Consider the following 18,949-nt stretch of genomic DNA (forward strand, 5'->3'; position numbering starts at 1 on the left):
TATCCAACCAGCTTCCTGATTCCTGGTCTGCAGCTAAGACTGTATTCTCAAACCCAGCAACTCCAGTGTTGGTCTTCTGAATCCCACTGCTTTTATCATTCTGAAGATTTTCCAGCACTTAATCCCTTCAGTTAAATCTGTTTACTTGCACTCTGATGTACCCTCCTTAACAACTACTAATTGATTAGACTGCCCAAATATGTGGTAGTCTCTGTGTGCAAAAGCCATAAATCTGACTCAGAGAAATTGTTGGTTCAGAAACTCTAGATCTGTATGTCTATTACAAAGGATATAGGAACAACTGCTGAATTTCAAAAATACAATAGTAGCTTAAATGAGAGAAGTTTATTTATCTCTCACCTGATAATCTAAACATACTCTGTGGTTGTGGGAATTCTGGGATGTTAAGATATTGGGTGTCTTCAATCAGGTTACACCACAGTCCTCAACATGCAACATAGTCCAAGATGGCTGCAAAACCTCCAGCCAACACATATACACCACAGCCAGGAAACTGCAAAAGAAGAATGCACCTTTTCCTCTTAAGAATACCATCCAGAAACTGCATGTATCATGGCTGCTTGTACCCATTGTATCCAATTTGGTTACAGAGCTCATTTAGCTGAAAATCAGGCTGTGAAATGTAGCTTTTATTCTGGCTGATCAGATGCCCAGCCTAAATGCTATTGCTGTTGAATAAAGGGAAAATGGATATTGGATAAACTAGTAGTGTCAACCACAGACCCACCCATCTGGCCCCTCTAGTATCTATATATACTCTTCTTTTCACATATAAAGCACACTTACCCACTTCCCAAAATAGTCCAGAATTTCTGGATAATGTGCATTTCGCTCTGACACATCTGGATGCGGCTCCTCATAGTCCAGGGATGTATCTGACCATTCCCCCTCACACTACATACACACCCCATATACCATAGTGGAATATGGTCAGAATCCAAGAACTTAAATTTTTATTCAGAAAAGAGAAGAATGGAAACTACAGCAGTCACCATCCCATAGCAGTGGTCAAATTCTGTTGCGCAGGATTTGTCAGGATGCTCAGCTCTGGCAGGGGGAACCATTTTTGGTTAGCTCATACTGCAACTCTTGGTTACCGCTTTTTGGAGCTGGAAGTGCCTTGATCATTGTCCTTCACAGCCCCAGATTTTGTCCTTCAGGGTGGTCTTTTTTGTCCATTGTTTGCTGTGGCCATTCCTTACTCTTTTTTTTTTTTTTTTTATAAAGATTTTATTTTATTTTTTTTCCTTTTTCTCCCCAAAGCCCCCCGGTACATAGTTGTATATTCTTCGATGTGGGTCCTTCTAGTTGTGGCATGTGGGACGCCGCCTCAGCGTGGTTTGGATGAGCAGTGTCATGTCCGCGCCCAGGATTCGAACCAACGAAACACTGGGCCGCCTGCAGCGGAGCACGCGAACTTAACCGCTCGGCCACGGGGCCAGCCCCCCTTACTCTTTTTTAAAGTCTACTTTTATTAAGTGAGGACTTATGTACAGTAAAATACACACTTTTTGGCAGGTATATGAATTCTGGTATATGAATACAGGTATATGAATTCTGGTATATGAATACAGGTATATGAATTCTGGTATATGAATACAGGTATATGAATTCTGGTATATGAATACAGGTATATGAATTCTGGTATATGAATACAGGTATATGAATTCTGGTATATGAATACAGGTATATGAATTCTGGTATATGAATACAGGTATATGAATTCTGGTATATGAATACAGGTATATGAATTCTGGCAAATGTATATACTTGAGTAACTGCTACCACAATCAAAAAGTTAAGCAGTATTTAGTAAAATAGAACTGCAATGCTGTCATCATGCTTACAAAAATTTAATGATAATTTTAGCCAGTGTATATCTTTCCCTAACTACTCCTAAATTTGCTGTTAATTTTTGTTTTACATCGGGGTTTTTCAAATCAGAATCAAAAGTCCACACGTCATATTTGGTTGTATGAGTCTAAGTCACTTTTAATGTGTAAACTCCCCCTTTCTCTTTATTTTTTCCTGACATTTATTTATTGAAGAAAAGTGGGTCATATTTGTCCTGAAGAATATTCTACATTCTAGACTTTGCTGCGTCATCCCTGTGATGTTATTCAATATGTAGCTGTAGTCTCTGTATTTCCTGTAAACTAGTGGTTAGATCTAGAGGCTGATTATATTCAGTTTGGACTTTTTTCCAAGAAACTTCCTAGGTGGTGCCAAGGAATGCCTTCCGGTTGCATTTACGGGAACTTTTATTGACAAAGGAGATCCATAAAGATGGCAGAGAGGTAGACTTACTGAGGAAAATGTGACCATATTCTTCTATCCAATACTAATATGTGAGACATATGTTGTATTATAATTATTTACTTATAAGCCAATTCAAGGTCCCAAAGTGCTTATTCAAGAGACAAGCCTTCTTTCTTAATCACTACCTGAGTAATAGGAAATCTACTCTCAGTATTAGACTCATCATTTCTCTACCACACCATGTATACTGACATTTCCTGTTTCAGTACTTACTGAAACTGAAAGGAGCAATCGCACAACAAAAGGTGAGGTATAGCTTTAACCAAAAGGAAACCTTTAAACATTTTCATAAAGCTGTGGGCCCTCATGATGAATCCTGGGAGCCCAGTACTGCCCCTGCTACAATCACACAGATAAAAGGTTTCAAATCACTTAATCCTGCTGCTGCAACTAAATCTCCACTTAAGATTATTCATGGAAGCTCCTAATTGGGTGAATCAGATCTTCAAACTTATTTTTTTTTAATAGTAGGCAATTGAAGCCTGCCCTTCTCAGTGCCAATCCTGGAAACCTGGTCATATGCCACTGCTTGAGCTTGGCTGCCATATGATCTCTGCCCCATCCCTCTGAACCAAAGATGGGTCCAACCAGATGGGCCAGACAAACCGTGGTTCTAAGTGGTTATAGTAAGAGGCACTCTCCAATGAAATTTTAGGTATAGCTTATCATTGGGATTTGCAGGACTCAGATACATAGACCCTTGGATTTTGTGACAGTAAGCACATCTGAATTTGGGATCTATAGCTCAAATGTCACCACCTCTGTGCTAGCATCCTTGAAACCCTCTTCATGCCACCGCTGCATCCTATTTATTTCTGTATTACAGCCCATGAGTTATAATTTCCTTTTACTTGTCTTTCTCATTTACTACATTGTAACTTATTGGATGGTGAGGACAACGTTACATTCCTTTTCATAGCCCTTCTTAACACTATACTTGGCACACATATAAAAGTTCCCCCAAAAAGAATGAATAATGTTTTTAAAAAGAAGAATTTAGGTTTATCATTCTCAGACAAAGTCAATGAGATATGAGTAACAGCTCTCTCATACAGCATATGCACAGGACTTCTACTCCAACAGATACTTGTATTGGGACCATACAAATCATTAAAGATGAGGCCCCACTGTGGTGCTTCTCCATCACTTTCCTTTCTGTCTTTGCTGCTTTGTCATCCTGGGCTTCATCTGACCTTGCAAAGGGCAGCCAAGAAGAGAAAACCAGAGGCTGGTCCGCACCTTGCTGGTGAGATGACATGCCCATCCATCCACATCAAACACATTGGTTTCAGCCTGTTTTGTTGTTGTTGTTGTTTATTGTGAAGGTCACTTATACAGTTAAAGTAAAACTAAAACACAGCCACTCAAAATGAAATCTGGCTAATGATTCTGGTCTGTTTAACCATCTGGTTGAACCACGTGGCTGAATCACTTCCCCCAATTGCCAGCAAAAGAGGAGAGGGTGGGTAAAGAAATTAATTGCTAAGCTTCAGGGAACAGAGTCTGCAATTGGCTCGGGCATAGCAGTGGGCTTTTGCTGTGGCTGCTGCTATAAAAAGGCTAGGGAGGAAACCTAAGGTTAAGGAATTAAACTTCCTAATAGGTAATACATTGATTTACAAAAGAAAACTATATAACTTAGAATATATTTAAGGGTCCAGCCTGCTTTCCCCTTTTCAGGGCCAGAAATATTTGGTAGCTGAATTAATAATAGCATACTCCTTAGCCTTGCGCCAAGAATCCCTTTACAGTTTTACAACAATGCAGGGGATCACGAGTGAGGGAGAAAAGGGCATTTGAGACTGCCAGGGAAGGTGAAGCAGATCATTAGCAAACTAAAGGGGCAGTGAGGCAGCCCCAACAAGCCAAGCTAACCTCAGTTCTAGTACTTTAAGACCAACAGATGGATCTCGGAGGAGCACATGAGAGAACCACCAGCTCCGCAACTTTACAGATCTCTTCTAACCTCTCCCACCTCTCCAACGCTCAGCGAGGGAAATAGTCTCCTAAGCGCTGCAAGCTCTGCCCCAGAAAACTGAAGATTGGGTAAACTATCTCCCTATCGTGCTGCCATTGGGTATGAAGGATGTCAATCCTAGCTCCGGCTCCGCCCCCGCGCCCTGCACCGGTTCATCCTCTGGCTCCATCTGCAGGCGGCGCGCAAGACTCCGCTCGTGGTGAAGACGCGCCTTCGCTGGGTGAGGTTCACAGGGGCTCCGCTCGCTTGGCAGAGACTCCCGGAATAGGGCTGCCCGCGCCGGTGTCATACCTCGGAGCTGCGAGTCGAGGAGCTCCATGGGCGCCGCGAGAGGATCAGGGAGAAGCTGGTGAGGTCGGCAAGACGCGGAGGAGGCGGAGCGGGGAAGAGCTGAGGTGAGGAAGACCTGAGGTGGGTTGGATCACAGAGACTGATCTAACAATAAATTCCTAGAGGCTAAAATCATGAGGCCAGGTTCCTCCTCTGAAAAATAGGGGTGATAAAAATTGTCCCCACTTTGCAGAGGTGTTGTGATGATTTAAAATTTGTAAAGTGCCTAGTTAGCAATTGACTTTAAAGATGATCCAAACCAGAGTTTCTCACCAGGGCGATTTTTTAAAGATACAGATTATATATTTACCTTGCATGTAAAAATTAATTTCTTCCCATCAAGGAAGAAGTTTTCCTCCCAAAAAACTATTTACTGACTGCAAATTAAATATGGAAGAAAAAATACTTTGGAGCTAATATTGGAAAAGACATATCCTCTGGAGACCTAGTCTAAGAATTTTGAAATAGCCTTTTTGATAAAACATTGACAAGGAACCCAAACCATTTTCTTAGAATAGGAGTTTCATAGTAATTATAAGAACTTTGGTCTTTAGAAGACAAAAGAAGTCAGATTAAATAAATAAGTTTAATGGTCAAAATAGCTTTTTACAACTTATTTGGTTGATGGTCTTGAGAATGTGAATTTTATTTCATTTTAGGTCTCACTAGCTATGTTTTGTAACTTGAAATTGACTTCATTTTGTCTGAAATTTGAAGAAAAAAACAATAACCAAAGTTTGCTACAGAAAAAAATGTTAATCTTAGTCTTTTGTTTTAAAGATAAGGAACTTTAGTAATATAAATCAAGAAAATGCCAAAGATGTAGGGATGATGAGGAAAAAGTGTGACAGTAATCTTTCACCAAAAAAGTTTATTGTCCTATTACCTTAAACCAAAATATATTTTATTGCAAATATATTTAAGGTTTAAGAATTATTTATTTTATACCCTTTCTCCAATAAGCTAAAAAATAACTTAGCAAGCCAGAAATGTTTTTAATATAAGGATGATTAAAATTATACAAAATTATATAAAGATTTAAGAAAAAACATGATAGATATCTTGCTACATAGTAGATTTTGTTGCATAGATGTTAGAGGAACACATTTTATATCCTCTGTAATAGTAACTTTATTTAATCTTCTGTGCACTATTTCAATAAACAAAATCTATCAGTATGTTGAATTCTTAACATCCATGTTTTAGAAAGTGCTGTTAAGCCTATTGTCTGTTAAATCACTACTTTGTTTATATATTGAAATGTACAAAAGGCAAAAAAAAAAAAAAAAAAAGAAGGAAGGAAGAAAGGAAGAATGGAGAGGGAAAAGCCACAGAAAACACTTCAGGTCGACACAAACATTCTCAGTGGACTAACAACTTGTGTTTATTCTGTCATTGTAAGTCTTCTTATTCAATACTGTCTCCACATGCAGTGGCCTCAACAATGCCTGTGTTTGTTCCAAAAAGGACAACTTCACTCTTCTTCATAGCTTTCTAAGGTCCATTTCTTAATTTCCAGGCAGTATCTCAAAAGCCTGTCAAAGGCTATGAAGTCAGGTGGAGATGGCAAGATGCTGTCCAGGTTTGGGAGTCACCAAGCTAGCTCTCCAAAACAGGATAGCTCAGACTGTTGGGCACTTTTCAATCCCAGTATTCTTTGCCACCCTTTGCTTGTCACTGAAACTTTTACTGCTTCAGAATCCATAATGAAAAACAGAATCAGCCAAATCCTAATTCCTTGGTGATTGTTGCATGCACTACTCTCAGGGGCGTAGAAACCTCTCCGTATTTTCGGAGAATGAAAAGCGATGAAACGTACCTATAATTTACTGTTGTTGTTGACTTTTTAAAGATTTCTCTAGCCAAACCCTAGAGAACCCACAGAAGAGGAAGCAGTAATTTTAGCTGCTTTGGATGTCTTGTATGGATATTAAGGCCGGTTCCCCCAAAGTGCCACCTGTATTGTAGTTACCAACACACTTTTCAACCCTATCACTTTATATACATCATCTTCTTCTGTCAATTGCATAAGAGCTGCCACCATTGTGACCTTGATCCCTTCTCTGACACAGCATGAAATACTTGCACATTGCTCTTGATGCAGATCCTTAAACAGCTGGCTGCCTTTGCAAGCCCCTTCCCATGGAGTTCTTTGATTGTCAGCTTTGAGATGCATCTTCCTGGAGTCCATATTGTCGTCTTCATCCGGATTGTAAACTTCTCCACATATTGGACATTTGGAGAATCAATATATGACAAGGTCGTCCACTCCCACCGCCTGCATTCGCGGCTTCTTCCTGATTGTCATACTCGTGGGGGTGTCCCAACTGCTGGGAATACTGCCTCCGGGGAAGAGCCCGAGTCGCCCAAGCCCTCTCCTACCCACCCACCCACCCGCAGTGCCTCCTGTGCGCTGGAGCAGGTGACGTGTCTCCTCCACCATCCTCCCGCCCCACTTCCACAGCGGGTTCCCGTGCGTGGGGCTGGGGCTCCTGGAGGGGCCCGCTTCCAACGTTCTCGCTCCTTCTCCCGGGCCTCCTGCTCCCGCGTCTCTCAAGCCCAGCCCACCGCGACCCACCCCTCACTGGAACTCTCGAATTTGGGACTACGGAATCAAAGAAAGATGAAGCAGGCATTGATGGCAGTGAGCAATGGAGTAATGGGGCATGATCCTGATTAGGGAGGGACAGCGGCGGGCTCCCCTCTACTCGCAGCCCGGGCATTTGCTTCCACTAGCGGAGGCGATGGCTCTGCGCTCACCTTTGTCCGCGCGCCGCTCGCTGGGTAGCGCGCGGCCAATCGCCTTCCGTCGTAGGCGTGTTGCTATACCATGATCTGTCTGTCATTGGTCAGATGCCCCATTCCGTAGGTTGCTGCCCCAGAGCGCAGAGTCCCCGGCTGAAGCGAAAGGTTCCCTCGAATTTTCAAGTGCAGGCGGGTGACAGCTCGGTTTGGGACAGATTGGCCTCTTAGGTGAGTTACTCCTTTGTTCCTGGGGCTGACCTGGAGTTTGGGGAAAATTCATTGGCAGGGCATTGTGCAGAAAAACCTCAGGCTGGTGGAGAAGGGGTGGAAAATAAAGGACCAAGAGAGATGGTGGTGGGCAGAGGTGGGTGGGAGGCTTAGGCTGGAAGAAGTCGGGTGGATAATATGAAAGCGAAAGTAACGAAAGGGCCTGATGCACAGCAGTTCCCAAAAGGCGGGAAATTTTTTCAACCCTTAGCCCCGCCTTTCCCCTTCTCGCAGTAGGAGCTGAAGTGGGCGCGCCCTCCTTGGCAGGCTGTCTTCGGAGGAGCTCAGAGGCCTTCACTTCCTCTAACAAGAACTGACCTCGGTTGGTCGCTGGGTTCGAGTCCCGGGTGCTGTGGCGGGCGAGGTGCGCAGCGGAGTAGGTGAGCGCCGGACAGGTGCGCGGGAGCCTTCGGGGCTGGAAGGGTAAGGAAGGGGCTGCGGCGGGGGGGGGGGGCGCTCCGAGGTCTGGGCCAGAGGGCGCGGCCCACCTGGGGGGACAAGAAGGCACAGGTTTTATTTCAGTGGCTGCTTGTTGTCACTCTGTGTGCTGAGGGGAGCGGGGTGGTAGGTTTGGACGAAGTCTAGGGTCGGTCGGGATCCCTCTGATCCCTCAACAGCTTGGTTCAGCTCAGGCTTGGGAGTGCCTGAGAGGAGAGAGGAGGGAGAGAAAAGAGAGGGAGAGGGCATTGTAGGAGGAGGAGAGGGAGGAGGAGAGAAAGGAGGAGGACAAAGGAGGGGGAAAGAGAAGGAAGCAGAGAGAGGGAGGCGGACAAACAGGAGTGGGGGGGGAGAGAGAGAGAGAGGGTGGGATTTGATGGGGAGAAGAATTCCAAGGGGGAGCCTTTGGGTGGGCTGGAAACTGAGATAGGACAAGTGTATTGCCTTATCTCTTTACTGTAGGACATAGGGCAAGGCCCTCAGGTCACAGAGCCTCTGCTTCTCCAGCTATAAAACAGAACTTGGAGTGGGATAGTACACTTCACGTTTTGATGGAACATGGTTCAGACTGGATGCTGGAAACCGTGTTGGAGGAGGGTATTGGGGTATTAGTTTCTTACCCTCTTGCTCCTCTCCACTGTGATTGCTCTAGTTCATTCCAGTGGAGTGCAAAATTCACATTCGTTTCTGCCCACTTTATATTCCTTTTTTGGTCCATGTGTAATAATCACTCTTAAAGCATCTGAGGCCTCTCTCAATTCCATAGGATGGGTCACCATCAACAGACACACTGAACCCCCAAATTCTCTTTGTTGTTAGGCAGTAAGTTCCTGCCTTCAAGGATCTCTCAACATAGCCCAGCTCCTTAATTTTATGTATCTATTTTTGTTTCCCCAAGTTCTCTGCTCCTTAAAAAGTACCCCTGGGGCCAGCCTGGTGGTGTAGTGGTTAAGTTCATGTGCTTCACTTTGGTTGCCTGGCTTCCCTGGTTCGGATCCTGGGCATGGACCTACACAGGGCTCATCAAGCCATGCTGTGGTGGCATCCTACATAGAAGAACTAGCAGGACTTACAACTTTGGGGCTTTGGGGAGAAAAAAAACGAGGAAGATTGGCAACGGATGTTAGCTTAGGGTCAATCTTCCTCACCAAAAAGCTTAAAAAAAAAAAGTATGCCAGTGGTAAGGATATTGTTGTTGATAATACTAACAGCAGCAATATTTACTGGGCAATCTGTCATGTGCTAGGCCTTGTTCTAAAGGCTTTACATGCTTTATATTTTTTAATCTTCACAACAACAGAGGCTGATTCTGTTGCTGCTTCCATCTTGGAGGTGTGGAGAATGAGGCAGAGAGTGAAGATAGTAAATGGTAGCCTGGTATTTGAACCCAGATGGTATTATGAAAACAAACATGGATACAGCACTTTCTTATTCATTCTCTCATTTAGAATCATTGCCTCATTTTGCAAAGAGAACACAAAGGCTCAGAAAGGCTGAAGTGAGTTTCCTAGCTAGCATATTACTGGTAAATGATGAAGCCAGGTTTCCTGCTCTGTAGTGAAATGGTTAAGAGAATAAACATAGTCTTTAGATAATTTCTACTTGACAAGAAATACAGGGGCCAGAGCATAAATTAAAAAAACATCAAAAAGCAACCCAGAAGGTGAACATTCTACGACTTCTCTGTTCCCTTCAACAAATCAATGCTTTTTCTAGAATAAGAGACTTAAGAGCCATACTAATTAAAGACAGCTTGTCTACTTCAATTAAATCTTGTTCTGAATAAATTAGTGGTATAATTCTTTAAGAAAAAGTCTTAAATTTTTAGAGATGGAAGATTATAATTAGGGTTAAAATATTATGATGTCTCTAACTGTAAAATAGTCTAGTAAAATAAAAAGACACAAATTTGCAAAAAATGAGCAATTATTAACTGTGATAAGTATAGGGAAGTTCATTATACTATTTGTTTTTTTTTAATATTTGAAAATGTTCATAATCAAAAGTCATTAAAAGTATACTTTCTGGGGCTTTGTGACCTTGAGTAAATAGTTTAATTTCCCTAAGTGTTCAAGTTCTTTATTAGTAAAATGGGACTAATAATGTCTATCTCACAGGGCTGTAAGAAGTATGTGAAGTAGTTTATGAAGAGCACTGAGAACCGGGCATAGTACATCATATGCATACTCCATTCATTCATTGAATGTATCTTTACAAATGTATCTTTATTGAGGGCTTGCCGTGTGCCACACGTTGTGTTAGATACTGAGATACTGAACATAGACAGCTGCTGCCCTCTGTGGTTTTCCTTCTAGTGGTATTTATCACTATTGAGGATTTCACTATTTTATTTACATTGTTCATTTTCTTCTGGGGAGACATCAGAGGAAAGATAAAGGGCAAGCTGTCATTTTGATTTATCTTCATGGTATCACCCAGTTCCTTTTCCATCTGTTTCCCTGCAATTGTACTATCTCCATCTTAAACAGAGGCTAGATTTTAACATCAATGTAACTAGAACACGCTTTTGAGTTCTCCAACTGCAAACCCTTCTGTCGGGTATTTATACCTGCATTTGAATTCCATCTCTGCCGTGTAGCTCTGGTCTTGGGCAGGTCATCTACATTCTCTGAGTTACACTTTCCCCATCTACAAAATGCAGCTATACCTGCTTTGCATAGTATCTGTGGGCATGGGCGATTAGAGATAATTTTTGTAAAGTATTTAGTATAGTGCTCTATAAAAGGGAGCTTTTATTGTTGGGGTGATTGTAGTTGATAGAAAAACTGTCTACTTGCTCAGTTAACATCTCTGAGGAGAGCAAAGCTGGAGCTGAAGGAAAAGGTGGGCTATGGGGTCCCTGTTAATCTTATCCTCTGTACAATTAAGAATAGCTATGAAGATACTACTGTAACTTGAACCTCTTTGAAATTAGTATTTCAGCTGAACTGTCTATTCGTCTTCAAGCCATCATGAGCCCTAAGAAGCGCAGGTCACAGAAGATCCCATTTGATGAAAAGAGTAATATGAAAATTGATAACTATTTTTCTCAGGTATGTTTGTAACAATTTATAGAATATCTTGATATTAGACTTAGCTATCCTTCACATTGATTCATAGTTCTTCCTGTCAAGAAATTATCTCATTGTATGTGGGGAATATTAAGTAAGTTTCTCATCCATTTTATTCTTTCTATTTTGGGAGGTGGTGGCGGGGAGGAGTTTTAGTAAAAATCTTGGCCATATCAAAGCAGCCTTTAATAAAAAGCTATTGTGGGGGCTGGCCCAGTGGCGTAGTGGTTGAGTTCTTGCACTCCGCTTTGGCGGCCCTAGGTTTGCAGGTTCAGATCCCAGGTGCAGACATAGTATCGCTTGTCAAGCCACACTGTGGCAACATCCCACATAAAATAGAGGAAGATTGGCACAGATGTTAGCTCAATGGCAATCTTTCTCAAGCAAAAAGAGGAAGATTGACAACAGATGTTAGCTTAGCGTCGATCTTCCTCACATGCACAAAAAAAGCTATTGTAACATTTCCTGAACAACTGCAAAATATCAAATATAATGTATTAAACTATGTAATAAGACAAAATCAATGCTATTTCAAAGCATGAAAATATATACCATCCCAAATATGGCTGATCTATTTGATAACAATAATAACCTACATTTATATAGTGCTTTACAGTTTATAAAACAATTTTTTAAATGTTTACTCTTACTGTAACCTTGTTAGGCAGTCAGGAAGGATTTTATTATCCTCAATTTGTTTATAAGAAGAGAAGAGAAGTGAGTTGCTGCTTAAGGCAGAAGTGGAGTGAAGTCTTGGACTTCAGTTTATTTACTGACATTAAGTTGGAGCTCTTTCTATTAACTGGGCTTTGTTATCATATCAAACCATCACATCCTTTTCTGAGTCTAAAATGCTCCTTGAATTTATCAAGGAGTCTGAGAAATGGTGAACATCTGAGAATGCAACTTAAAAGCCTTTAACTTTTCTTTGACCCTGGTTTTAACTAAAACATCCAAATATCTAGAAAAGCCAAGAGAAGTCTAATTCTGTTTTTCTCTATTCTGTTCCACAACAGAGGGAGCTAATAATCAGGTACTACACCAGATCCCCTTTTGAAAGTGTCCATATCCGCCCAAGAATCCTTTGAATAGTTGGAAATCCATTACATTGTTCTGATGGGGTGTATGACAGCATTTTTGGATGTTTTGGCAGCATTAGGCTGAAGGGGTACTCTTTGAGACTTTGTATGAAGTCCCAGAGTAAATTTATATTATGTTACATTCCTTTTTTTTGATCCAGAATATTAATACCATTACAAAGAAGGAAAGTAAAAATTAACGTATAATGTGCAGGTCATTGTGCCAGGCATTGTCACATGTGATGTTATACTTAATCTGTACAATAATCCTGGCATTGTTATTCCATTACCAGCAAGTGGCATCGCTGGCATGTGAACCCATATCTGTTGGCACCCCTGCCATGATGAATCTGACTTGGGTAAAATGTATCTTTTAAATATAGGAATCAGATGCTCTTAATTTTTCATTGAATTTCTGCTATTTTATTAATTCTCCTTACGTAATTCCTCTCCCCTCCCCCACCCCTGATTTTTAAGATAATGCCCTATGATAATGGGAATCAATGATAGAAAATTTACAAAAAGAATATATAGTCTAATGGAAGAAATACTAGACTAGGTATTGGAGTTCTGATATTCACTTCATTCATTGGTTATTATGTGACCCCAGAAAAGGCACTTACAGGGAGAACTTTCTGTGCTTCCGTTTCTCCACCAAAAGGACAGAGAGGCCATATTTGTTCCTCCTCATTTCCTAGGATTTAGGAATTAATTGATATAATAGAGGAAATAATTTGCACTCTTTTCATGATAGATGCCAGGTGAATCAAAGTTTTTATTATAAATAACTATATTATTACGACCAAATGATTAGTTAACTAATCATGGTTTTTTTTAACATTTAATGCATAATAAATCCCGATAACTTATTCTTGCCGAGTTTGGAGCTTTAAGAAGACATTTTTGGTGCAATCCATCACTATGCTCAGAAAAAAATAAAAACTATACAGCTGAAAATAGTAAACAAGACCTGAAATAACACTGTAAGAGAGCTGGCAGACTTTTAAGCATCTCTGTTTTTGATGCAGTTGAAAAAAAGTTATTTCTTTCCTCATTTCCCAGAAAAATGCACTAGTGTGGCAGTATGAAGAGCTTATCTGACTGATGGGACAGGAAACTCACCTTATATTTTGAATCCCAACTCAAACTCTGATTTCTTTGTATTCACTGGCCTTTTGAGATTGGTTCTGAGTTTCCTATAGAAATTTTTTGAATTATGTACTAAAAACAGAAACAAAAAACTAGAGTTGCATTTAGAGTTTTAAAGTATTTAACATTTATTTTTAGGTCAATAAAAAAGAACAGAATAATTCCAGTATTTCTCAAATGAAGACGGGCTCTAGAAAAGGTCCAAAAGATATCTCTAACACCCAGGCTCAAGGACCCAAAGACCAGACTGTGCCCCTAAATAAGACAATTTATGTTACCTTGGATGTAAATCACAAGAAAAACAAAAAGATGAAACACGAGCTCACACATAATGAGAGGGATAGCTTATACGTGGCACTCAACACTCTTAAGGCTGTCAAAGAAGAGATAGAAACTCAGCAAGGCAAAGAAATGCTGGTGCGAGGCACAGAAGGAATTGAAGGATATATAAACCTGGGAATGCCTCTCAGTTGTTTTCCGGAAAACTGTCACGTGGTACTTACATTTGCCCAAAGTAAGCAGAAAGAAGAGAACCAGGTATTTGGCCGGCATGACGAGGTATCTACTGACTGTGTCAAATTTTATATTCATGCAATTGGGAAGAGGAAAAAAAGGATTGTCAAACGCGGGGAACTTCACAAAGAAGGGTGCAAACTCTGCATCTATGCTTTCAAAGGAGAAACCATCAAGGATGCTCTGTGCAAGGATGGCAGGTTTCTTTCCTGTCTGGAGAATGATGATTGGAAACTCATTAAAAACTTGGACTCCATTTTAGAAAACACACAGCCTGTTGATGACTTAGAAGGCAAGCTCTTTCAGATCGAGGTTGAAAAAAGAAGGGGCTCCAGGGCAGCAGCAGCTCTGAATCCTGAGTTAGAGGAAATAAACACTTGTGTGTTGAGTGAAGAAATTGTGGACCAGTACCCCAGTTTGAAAAGAGAACGTGAAAAAATCAGAGAAAATTTTGAGAAAGAAATGAAAAAAATAAAGGGGAAAACTTCATTATTTAAATTGCATAAAACAAACTTTGGGAAACTGACAAAAAACTCTACTCTGGTTAAAGTACACAAACTTCTTTCTCATCTCAGTAACTCAATTGGGTACATATCCTGGGACAACAATGGAAATATGGGTTCTGCCACCTGCTTTGTTTTTAGAGGGTTGTTCATTTTCACTTGTCGACATGTAATAAATAACATTGTGGGACAAGGTATAGAGCCAAGTAAGTGGGCAGACATAGTTGGTCAGTGTGTGAGAGTGACATTTGGTTATGAAGGGCTCCCAGAAAAAGAAGAGAATTGCTTTTTTGTTGAACCTTGGTTTGAGATATCTGATGAAACTCTTGATTATGCTGTTCTGAAACTGAAGGAAAATGGACAGAAAGTACCTTCGGGACTGTATAATGGAATTTCTCCCACACCTGTTAGTGGGCTGCTGTATATTATTGGCCACCCAAATGGAGAGGCAAAGTCTACTGATGCTTGTGCTGTGATCCCTCAAGGTCAGCGAGTAGAGAAATGTCAGGAAAATCTTCAGGCTAGAGAAGCACAGGGTTGTGATTATGCTAGGGAGTGGATCCATATGTTCACTCAAAGTAGTTTCCAGGAAGTAGTTTACAACCGTGATGTGATTACCTATGAGACCTCTTTTTTTTGGGGGTCTTCTGGCTCCCCAGTGTTTGATTCAAAAGGTTCATTGGTGGCCATGCATACTGCTGGCTTCCCTTATTTGTACCCAAACACAGTTCCCACTATCATTGAGTTTGGCCCTACTCTCAAATCCATCCTCCTTGATATTAAGCAAAATCATGGAGCATGGTATGAAGAACTATGTATAAATCAGCAAGATGTAGAAATGATGAGTGATGAGGATTGAGGACAGTGAGAATTTGGTCTGTTTACTAGTTTTAAGCGGATTACCTGTGGAGTTGCTATTCCGTAGGCAATGATGATAGTTTTCTAAATTCCAAATGGTCAGTTTCGTCAACAGTAATAATAATTAGTGCCAGCTCTGATGGCCTAGTGGTTAAAGTTTGCCACTCTGACCACTTCAGCAGCCAGGGTTCATTTCCTGGTCACAGAACCACATTACCTGTCTGTCAGTTGCCATGCTGTGGCACCTCACATAGAAGAACTAGAATGTCTTAGAACTAGGATATACAACCATGTACTGGGGCCTTGGGGAGGGAAAAAAAAGAAAAAAGGAAGACTAGCAGCAGATGTTAGCTCAGGGTGAACTTTTCCCTGCAAAAAAATAAAAACAAAAAAAAGAAAATTTAATCAGGAAATATGTAAAGTGTGAGGGCAAAGTCTCCTGAAATGACATTCAGAAATAACCATTCTTAAGTATGCAAGCTAGAAATTAAAATAATAATAATTATTGGTGACTTCCTAGGTGCCAAGCATTTTTCTAAGCACATGAAGAAGCTAGTCCTTATTATCCCTATTTTACTTTTTTTAAGAAATTTTCATTTTTGCTAATGATTACTTTTTTTTTGCAAGGGAAGATTAGCCCTAAGCCAACATCTGTTGCCAATCTTCTTCCTTTTTTTCTTCTTCTTCCCCCATCCGCCGCCAAAGGCCCAGTACATAGTTGTGTATAGTTGTGAGTTCTTCTGTGTGACCCACTGTCACAGCGTCGCTACTGACAGACAAGTTGTATGATTCCAAGCCCAGGAACGGAACCTGGGCCGCTGAAGCAGAGCGTGCTGAACTTTAACCACTAGGCCGTCAGGGCTGGCTCTCTGTTATCCCTATTTTAAAGTCAAGCAATGTGAAGAATTGATTAAGATAAGATTAGGTAATAATCAGTTTTATACTCTAAAAGTAGTGTAACCGTTATTTTTTTTAACCTTCCATATCTTCCCCTAAATTCAGTTGCTTGAAGGCAGGATCTGAGACTTGTTCATCTCATTATCTGCAATATCTGGCACATGGAATGTACGTGCTTAGAAAATGTGTGGGTTGAGGCCAGCCCGGTGGCGCAGCGGTTAAGTTCGCCTGTTACACTTCTCAGCAGCCTGGGATTTGCTGGTTCGGATTCTGGGTGCAGACATGGCACCGCTTGGCACGCCATGCTGTGGTAGGCATCCCGCGTATAAAGTAGAGGAAGATGGGCACAATGTTAGCTCAGGGCCAGGCTTCCTATGCAAAAAAGAGGAGGACTGGCAGTAATTAGCTCAGGGCTAATCTTCCTCAAAAAAAAAAAAAAAAAAGAAAATGTGTGAGTCAATCAGTAGCAAAACTTAGGGATGCAGTTAATTTTTAGTGAGAAACTAAATACTTGGCTAGAAATGATCTCAAACAAAATTGTTATTGTTCACTGTACTTGGATGGGAAATAACTTTATCACCTTGAGTACAGTGTTTATGGGCAGGTTCCTTTGACTTTCATCTTAAAGACTCATTCTTAGGTGAGCACCTTTTCCCTCATCTCCTTCAGTGAGGTTGTTTCATAGGTTTTTTTAATACAGTTAAGATTTTCTTGTCACAGCCTGCCTTCTTTCCTTTGGTCCCTTGACCTCCTAAATGATTTCTTAAATTTGCATACATTAAGGTTCACTTTTCATGCTGTAAATTCTATGGGTTTTGACAAGTGCATAATGTCATGTATCCATCATTACAATGTTATCCAGAATCACTTCCCCACCCTAAAATTCCCATGTGCTTTACCTATTTATCCCTCCTCTCTCCCCTGAACCCCTGGTGACCCCTGACCTTTGTGCTGTCCCTGTAGTTTGCCTTTTCCAGAGTGTCATAGAAACGGAATCATATACTAGTTAGCTTTTTCAGATTGACTTCTTTCAGTTAGCAATACGCAATTAAAGTATTTCTATGTCTTTTCATGGATTGAAAACTCATTTCTTTTTATTGCTGAATAATATTTCATTGTGTGGATATATCACAGTTTGTTTATTCATTCACTTTTTGACAGATAATTTGGCTGCTTACAGTTGGTGATTCTAAATAAATTTGCGTACAAGCTTTTGTGTGAACATAAATTTTCAACTGAGTTGGGTAAATACCTAGAAGTGTGATTACTGTGGTATATGCTAAGATTGTGTTCAACTTTGTAAGAATCTGCCAAACTGTCTTCCAATGTGGCTATACCATTTCGCATTCCCACTAGCAATAAATGAGAGTTCGTATTGTTTCACATCCTCACCAACGTTTGGTATTGTCAGTTTTTTGGATTTTAGGCATATTAATACTGTTGTAATGCCTGGTATTCTTCAGGGAATTATGATATTCATTCAGGAAATTGGGGCTGTTTTGGATGATCTAGCATATGTACACGTAGTTACAGTATCAGTCTGGATTCTGAAGAATAAAGCCACTACAAACACAGTAAGAATCAGGTATTTAGTTATGAATTGGGGTTGTATGAATATGGAAGGAGCACAGGAAGAGAAAATCTGTCAGACTGCAGCCAGAGGATGTCAACCTAAAGCATTGGAAAACAGATAGAAGTTGCTGATTGACGTGGGAAAGTCTGAGAAGTTGCCATGTCTTGTCTCCATGATGGTAAAGTGATAGCTTACAAAGAGGTTGCAAAGTTGCAGCATCAGACATAACGTACAAGTGGGAGCTTATGGAGCCAAAGTCCTGCCTGACTGCCACAATCTTCCAGTAATGACTTCCACTTCATTTCCACCGCCCAATATTTTTATGAGTTTTTGTTACCAATGCAACCCAGAAAACACAGGGATTTGAGGAAAATAATTCTCAGCTTTATAAGGAAGTAGTGATGCTGCTAAACTGACAATAGGTAGCCAGCACACACAAGCATGCGATACATGCACATATATACAATCATCAGTTATCATTGTAAGCAAGGCTGTAACCCAGTGTTTATCAGGAAGTGTATGTTACAACTGATTACTAACTGCAAGTCACCTGCGTATTCACCATGTCCTACAAATAAATTATGCTATAAACAAATCCTATCACCAGGTGTTTTTGTTCAGCTGAAATATTCGGCCATGTTTAATATCTGATGCCATCACAGAGAATTATCAAGTGAAAACTCAGGCCAAAATTGGACACAGCTAGGAAAAATTCTACTTCTTCCTGCCGCCTTTTGATTTTTCATACAGCCCATCTCTTTTCTGTCTTTCCTTATTTTCCTCATGAGAATTCCAGGTGAGCTCACAAAAGCTTTAATCATGGCCTTTCACTTCTCATTTCTACCTTGGTTTCTCTTCCAAAACATTAATTTCCTTATTTCATCCCTTCCCGTCTTTCACACTGAAACACAAACTCTTGTTTTTCTATCACGCTCTCTGCCTGTTAACACCTTTGAAGACATCCAGAAAGGATTTTGAATTTCAGATTTTGAAAACTGCCCAATATATATAGCTGATATGCCTTGGGATAGTTACTTAAAATCCCTGAGCCTTGATTTCTTATCAGTATTTTAAAAAAATTATATAGCTTGATAATGGGCTAAGCACTGTCTTAAAAGTACTTTATGATAACTCTGCATCCTCACATCAGCCCTCTAAGGTAGGTACTTTCATTAGCCCCATTTCACTCATAAGGAAACTGAGGCACA

The 18,949-nt window shown here is 40.6% G+C and overlaps 1 protein-coding gene across 15 annotated transcripts; it reads left to right on the forward strand.

Annotated features, from left to right (window-relative positions):
* Positions 1–4,457: 4,457 nt before the first annotated feature.
* Positions 4,458–17,559, forward strand: FAM111A (FAM111 trypsin like peptidase A). 15 transcript variants are annotated; one of them, XM_044750150.2, is made up of 5 exons: positions 4,458–4,713; positions 7,518–7,621; positions 7,895–8,083; positions 11,034–11,151; positions 13,536–17,559. In XM_044750150.2, exons 4-5 carry the CDS (start codon positions 11,071–11,073, stop codon positions 15,270–15,272), a joined length of 1,818 nt encoding a protein of 605 aa, XP_044606085.1. In that variant the 5' UTR covers positions 4,458–4,713; positions 7,518–7,621; positions 7,895–8,083; positions 11,034–11,070; the 3' UTR covers positions 15,273–17,559. The 15 variants fall into 15 exon arrangements, with proteins under 15 accessions (XP_044606085.1, XP_044606082.1, XP_070343941.1 ...); XM_044750147.2 differs by having other exon boundaries at positions 4,468–4,713; positions 7,898–8,040; XM_070487840.1 differs by having other exon boundaries at positions 4,499–4,729; positions 7,898–8,040.
* The last annotated feature ends 1,390 nt before the right edge of the window (positions 17,560–18,949 follow it).

Source organism: Equus asinus, chromosome 17 (assembly GCF_041296235.1).
Source record: "Equus asinus isolate D_3611 breed Donkey chromosome 17, EquAss-T2T_v2, whole genome shotgun sequence".
Classification (NCBI taxonomy): Eukaryota; Metazoa; Chordata; class Mammalia; order Perissodactyla; family Equidae; genus Equus; species Equus asinus.

What these genes read in the sequence shown, in the direction of transcription:
- FAM111A (XM_044750150.2), top strand. Translation starts at nt 11,071, where the DNA reads ATGAGCCCTAAGAAGCGCAGGTCACAGAAGATCCCATTTGATGAAAAG. An exon ending in TTGATAACTATTTTTCTCAG is followed by an intron (nt 11,152 to 13,535) that starts GTATGTTTGTAA and finishes ATTTATTTTTAG; the next exon opens with GTCAATAAAAAAGAACAGAA.